The sequence below is a fragment of the Pararge aegeria genome, chromosome 9, assembly GCF_905163445.1.
Source record: "Pararge aegeria chromosome 9, ilParAegt1.1, whole genome shotgun sequence".
Taxonomy (NCBI): domain Eukaryota; kingdom Metazoa; phylum Arthropoda; class Insecta; order Lepidoptera; family Nymphalidae; genus Pararge; species Pararge aegeria.
This window is the reverse complement of record NC_053188.1, coordinates 11,177,751-11,184,977: the sequence shown is the minus strand read 5'-3', so window position 1 is coordinate 11,184,977 and position 7,227 is coordinate 11,177,751. Positions and strand designations below refer to the sequence as shown.

At 35.9% G+C, this 7,227-nt stretch overlaps 1 protein-coding gene across 1 annotated transcript in view; it reads left to right on the top strand.

Moving 5' to 3' along the window:
- Positions 1-4,863: 4,863 nt before the first annotated feature.
- Positions 4,864-7,227, top strand: part of LOC120626474 — a 31,012-nt gene continuing 28,648 nt past the window's right edge. Inside the window, exon 1 of the mRNA XM_039894000.1 lies at positions 4,864-4,951. Coding sequence (XP_039749934.1) covers positions 4,864-4,951 — 88 coding nt within the window. The remainder of the gene's footprint in view (positions 4,952-7,227) is intronic.

The following is a 7,227-nucleotide window of genomic DNA, read 5'->3' as shown; positions in this document are numbered from 1 at the left end:
TATCTTTAAAGTAGCAATTCTTGTATATAATATAATTGGAATCTCGGAATCGGCTCCAAGAATTTTCATGAAATTTAGTATACGTGAGGTTTCGGGGGCAATAAATCGATCTAGCAAGGATTCATTTTTAGAAAATGTCATTTTATTTGTGTTATCCGGTAATAACCGATTTGGTGCAACGAAGTTGCACGGGTCAGCTATTTATAATATAAATCTAACCGATAATAAAACCAAAACTTTATTTTTTTTCGTTCGTGTCTGTCTGTCTGTCTATCTGTCTGTATCTGGGCCGCGCATCACGCTGAAACTACGTAGTAAAGTAAAATTAAACTTCGCACGATTTTAGTTCATACTGCGAGGTAGGACATAGGATACTTTTTTATCCCCAAATTCAGCTAAGTTACTTTGGGAGAGGGGATGAAAGTGTTTGTCAATTTAAGACCATCATCATCATCATCATATCAACCGATAGACGTCCACTGCTGGACATAGGTCTTTTGTAGGGAGTTCCAAATTCCAGGTTCAGTGCCGCTTGGATCCAGCGGCTACCTGCGAAGCGCTTGATGTCATATGTCCACCTCGTTGGGGTTCGACCAACGCTGCGCTTACCAGTTTGGGGCTGCCATTCCAGCACCTTGGGACCACAAAGTCCATCCTTTCTCCAAACTATATGCCCGGCCCATTGCCACTTCAGCTTCCCGACTTGTTGAGCTATGTCGGTGACTCTGGTTCTTTTACGAATCTCCACATTTCTGATTCGATCGCGTAGAGATATTCCGAACATAGCTCTCTCCATCGCCCACTGAGTGACTCTGAGCCTTCTTATGAGGTTTGATAGTTAACGACCATGTTTCAGAACCATAGGTCATCACTGGCAACACGCACTGTTCGAAGACTTTCGTCTTCAGGCACTGAGGGATTTTTGACGAAAAGATGTCATGAAGTTTCCCGAACGCTGCCCATCCGAGTTGGATTCGGCGATTCACCTCCTTCTCGAAATTGGACCAACCTAACTGGATCGTGTGTCATAGGTACACGTATTCGTCAACAATTTCGAGTGCAGTGTTCTCAACGATTACTGGTTGAAGCGGAACATGAGCATTAGACATAATCTTTGACTTGCTCATGTTCATTCGTAGGCCAAGGTGTTGAGAAACTCTGCTGAAGCCATTGAGCGTCGTATTTAAGTATCCCAGAGTCTCTGCCATTATGATTACATCGTCGGCAAACCGAAGTTAAGTAATGTATTGGCCGTTAATATTGATGCCAAGTCCGTTCCAATCCAAAAGCTTAAAGACGTACTCACGTACAAACGCAGCGGTAAATAGTTGGGGGAGATAACATCTCCCTGTCGCACACCTCGCAGCAATTGGATTGGTCTCGTAGTCTGATCCTGTATACGAACTGACGTAGTGGCGTCTTTGTACAAACACTGTAGCACTTGGATATACCGGTAGTCAATTCGACATATCTGCAGTGACCTAAACAAAGCCCAAGTTTCCACCGAATCAAAAGCTTTTTCATAGTCCACAAACGCTAAGAAAAGTGGCCGGTTGTACTCTTCAGTCTTCTGTGTAACCTGCCGCAGCGTATGAATGTGGTCTATGGTACTAAAGTCTTTACGGAAACCGACTAACAAACCGACGAAACGGGAGGCTGGAAGTCGTCAGACCTACGAGCGAGACGATTCGTAATGACTCTCGAAAACAGCTTGTAGACATGACTCAGCAGCGAGATGGTCTGTAATTCTTTAACAACGTATTTTTAGAAACCCTAACACAAAGAAACTGACCAAACACAGTGCAGATTTACACAGTATTTAATACATTAGAATTGAATTGAATAATCGAATTGAAAAATTAACCAATAGTTTGGTGGTGTATAAAACGCTACCTTTAAGACTGTGACGGGATATCAATTATATCAATAGCGATCGTTTCAAACATTTAAATATGTACTAAATTTGATCAAATGCTTCAAATTACTAAATACATTAATTAATGTTTTAATTTCTATGACTGGCGTAATAAACTTTAATTATTTTTAATATGGCCTACACAGCCCATAGAGGGGAGACGATTAAAACCGGCTGGCAATAAATAAATAATTATTGCTAAGAATTATTTGTATATTTTTTGACAAATACTGAATAGAGTAATAAACTAATGTACTGAGTGAGGGCTGGGTTCCGTGAAGGTTTAGTTTAGGCAGAGAATCGGGTATCTTTTAAGAAGATTCCCCCACCAGTAAACAAAAAAAAAGAATAATAAACAAAATCAGTTAGAGCAAGCCTTTATGTTATGGAGAGATTGCTACAAATGAACTAATAGTTAGGTACTATAAAACTGACAGAGTAAAGAGTAAAGAACTGTAACATTGGTAGATACTTTAAAACTTCTCTTGTTTAACGAAACGTTCACTCAAAACTTCGGTATTTTAAGGATTTTAACGTAATGATTTGATGAAATTCGATTTAGATTTAAAGCCATCTGCTCACTCGGAGATTTTGTTGCTGTACCTATATCACCTACCACCGACCTACCAAATGAGAAGTTTTATTATAACAAATTCCTTCTCCTAACACCTCATATTAATCGTTGATAGTAACATCAAGACATGTGCCAAGCGATAAGAGATTTATGAGGATAAACGTGGAAAAAAGGAATGTATTTTGCTATCTGAGAAAATATTTTATTTTAAAATAAAATTCCTTTAATCTAATCATTAACAAAAAAACTAAGCAATCTTAGATTGTTTCTGAAATACACTAAGTATTTACACTTCTTCAATAAATAGAGTCTAAAGTAATGTCGGAGTAATTTATAACTGGCTTAAAGCGCTATTTAAATTAAAAGGGGCCAGAGCGCCTTTGCTATATTCGCTTATACATTTTTGTTAGGGGTGACATAATAAAGCATATTCAGGAGTTCTAGCTTCTAATTAAATAAGCTCTACTTCATTTGCGTGACCTACATATATCTAAAGTAGCTTAGTAAAATAAACCCTCTGGGGGCCCTTAGTACCTAACAACAGTTCAACAAAGCTGGCAAAACGTATGAATGTCAAAATAATGAATATACACATTATTCAGTGTTTGTTGCGATAAAAAGTGGCAAGTCTTGAAAATTATACAGTGATTCTATTCACAGTTTATAAAACTAATTGCCTAATGGATCAAGTATTTAAAATTTATCAGGTTACTAGTTCCTGTATTATTTAAAAATGTAAACGGTTAATTCCCATGTTTTTAGTATGTTTTACACAAAAACGAGGTAGATACATCTTGGAACTTAAATTTTATTATTTCTTTCTTATCATACATGAGTTTTTCTCGTTTGGAAAGATTTCTGTTTCGTCATTTATACAAGAAATCGGATTACTCTGACTTGCTCTAATTTCGGTTGAAAAGTTTTCACTCTCGGACCCTTTTTGCCCTTCAATACCGGAAAGATATTTTGATAATTTTTTAATTATCTGTATCGTTTCACAATAGCTGTTTCGTTCCTAATAATAAAGTATTTTGCTTTAACCAGTTGAACGAAATCCATTACCCGGTAATGTGTGGTTTCGCTGTGTCCTCGTTGACTGGGTACCAACCAGTTAAAGCGCGGTTGGATATATCGTTTCCAATTTGCCCGTACGAAAATTTTTAAACAACATTGGTGGAACTTAAATAAATAACCGATAATAATATTGAAACCGCGTCTTTCTTTCAAGCAGACCTCGGAACCGACTCTAATTTACCGGAATGTATTGTTAATAACTCGTGAAAATATTGGGAATTAAAGGTATATTGATAGAAATTTCACTTTTCAGAAATTTATGAAGTCGCACGAAACCGCAGGAAATGATTGAATACGACCTTTAGTACATTCATAACACTATATATTCCAATTTTAACAACGAAAATTTAAATGTCGGTCAATCTAAATTTAGTATCTATATCTTTTAGATCCATTTCAGTCCCTCTCAAAGTTTATTATTGAGAATGGCGGACAAAAGCGATGGCCCTTTAATCTCTTTGGTCCACGTTCTTAGCTATAAACTATTCAAACTAACTGCAATTTGCAACTATTTAGAGCAAGTGGAGCATGGTTGTAAGAAGACTTAATATTAGCTATGAAGTTTAGCTCATGTGTCTTCATCAATGATGACGTAGGAATTTCAAGCAGAAAAATAAATGTTAGGTTCTGAATAAATATAAAAACATAATTTGAGGAGATATAAAATTCAATAAAATGGCATTCAGGCAGCCCTGCAGTAGATATCATAAATTTACAACTTATCTAAGCGAAAGATATTCTAGTTTTATCTAAACTTACATATTCCGCTATTAAGTAAACTTTAGAGCATTGAGATAAAATGTTTCGGCAGAGTCCCAAAAGTTAAGCTCTCGGCTGTAACCGGGAGTCTCCATTTCCTGGCTTACTTGTGCAAATTTACTTTCCGCCATTGCATCTATCTAGGAACAAAACCCGATAGTATACTCTTATAGATGCAAAATGCATAGGCCAGCCTGATTTTTTTTTTTTAGCTATTGATATGTCGGCGCGAAGGTGTTCTACACCTCATTTACCGGCGTCAAAATAATTTAGATTTATTAACTAACTTCTTTTAAACTGTTTCAATCACAAACTAAGCTTTTACTGACAATCATGTGTTAAAATTCACAACATAATTTTGTAAACACGATTAGTCGGTGTCAACAAGTTTTTACAACAGATGATTGTACAAGCATGCTTTGGTATAAGTACCGGTGGCCGGTATCTCGCAGCTCATGATTACTCGAGACGTCGGACCGTTCGGACGTCTGAAAGTATTCGTAATAAAAACAGAAAACAACAAGTTGTGGTTTTAATCGTGATGGACGGAAATATTGAAGTTGACGTTGAAGTGACGTCAGTATCGCTGACGTCACTCTTTCTAAAACCAACTCTGAGGCTCTTGAGCCGTCAGATATAATGTTCAAATTATTAATGTACCTACCTAATTATAAGTCAACTAGACTATAATTATTTTATAAAGTAATAATTGACGGACCAAGCGGATGACCCACCTGATGGTAACAGGAGATTTGCGTTTATTCCGATGTGCCTGTTCAGACCGCAACACGGCAACTGCTGCTGCTTAGCGGCAGAAATTAGCATGGTTGTATTACGTCCACGGAAGAACTCTGCAACAAAAACAATACAATACAATACCTACTAATAAATTTAATATCTGATAATTTATGTCCATATATTTTATGTGTATTTTTGGGATAACACTGCGTCTAATGCTTAATTGCATATATTACTCCAAATGAACTTTTTGCCATGTATATAGCGTACGGCCTCAGCTAGAATAAAGTACACTACAGAAACATAGAACTGTAAGCTACTTGTACTCCTTACCAAAGTTATAAAGCTCTGAGCTACATGTATTTAAAAAAGCAGCTATAGCGTCGTAATTAGGGCAGCCTCCCTTTCGGGAGTACCAAGTTCGATCCCCTGCACGAACTTCTATATTTCTAGGATTTATGTGCGTTAAAAAAAGTTCTTATTTAGGTAAAACATTAAATTTAAATTGATTTCATTTTCAATGGATACGAACCGCATTTGTATTCAACTCGATTTTTAAAAAGTTACTGCTTTTGTTATAACTGCCTTGTTAGGCTAGAGGAATGTTCGCATATGAGGTCCTCTACACCTGTCCGTGTGACACGGAGCTTTGATTTTTTGCTCAATTTTTATCATTCCTTCTCCCAAACCAGTAACACCCAATAAAGAGGCTTATAAACAAGCTTACTGTTTACAATTATGTACCTACATGTATGTTTATTGTATGATAAAAATAATATAGAAATCATGATGACAAAGCTAAAATAAGAACACATTATAACTTACATAATTTACTAATTATAATTATAACATATTAAAGTAGTACCTACTGTTCATTTTGTCGTCAAGGAAAAGCAATAAACCTATAACGGCGCAGTTAAACACAAGTAGAGCATAAACAAGTTGCCATGAAGACTGTAATTAAATTTATGACGTTAAAATATTACTGCATCAATCTTTGTCTGGTTGATAAGTCGGTGATTTTCGCGTTGGACCGGAAAATGAAGGAAACTCAATTAACAATTTTAGCTAGAGAAAGAGATAGAACTATTTTAGTTACCATGGAACCTCAATAATATGTAGTTGAAGAAACAAACACATAAATATAATATGGGAGAGAATGAGAAACACATAGATATGCACATTTTGTTTTACATTAAAATAATAAATGATTTTTAAGCTTGTCTAAGAAATATTAAGCCTTACCTTACTCCTTATATTAATATAGGATAAAGAGTACTATATCCATCTCAATCCTTCGTATGCTACTTTTCAGAAGTGTCACTTCACTACTTGTGTACTTGAATCTTCAAGTACACAAGTAGTGAAATGTTGAAGAAGAATTGTTTGTTTATTTATTTGTAAGCGATAAACTTGGAAACTACTGAACCGATTTTAATAATCTTTCACCATTACAAAGTTATTTTTCGCAAGAGAAACATCGAGAATTACAGGCACATGAAGCATAACAGCTACGCCTCAGGTAGGCAGATAGACACAAGGCGGCTCGTTGCAGGACATGTTCCTTGAATGCCCTGCGAAATTTTGCTTTGTTAAAGGCGATGGTTTCCATTTACATTTACCATATGCTTTGTCCGTCAATTAATACTAAAAAAATAGGCAATATGTAATTTCACTAATAATGAAATTTCAGCCTGAAATTATGGTATTTGTGTTATTATAATAAGCACCGGAAGGAAAACTAGCGATTATGTTTTCGCTGCTTGATATTTATGAGTAAAATTTTCAGGGACCTAAATTATTTTCATGTAGCTCGATTTTAAATTAGTAGCTCGTTCGAACTTTATCATGATGAACATTTTAAAAGCCGCCCATGAAGAAGTCAGTATCGTGCACCTCAGATTTCATAACTTGGAAGGTTTTAAAAAGTTAGTTGGGTAAAGAAAGAATTAATAAGCTGCCTCAATCGATATTATATAGTTTGCAAAAAAATCGAGTAGGGAGAGATTTACTATGGTTTCCAGAAAAAACTACTAGCTTTTCCCTAGCATTAATTTAAAGGTCGTAAACGATCGTCCGGTCGTAAAAGAGTGGTGGCCACATATCACACTAAACTCAAATAACGTTGGTCGGTTTTACACTATAGTAATAATTGGCAGTTTTGGAA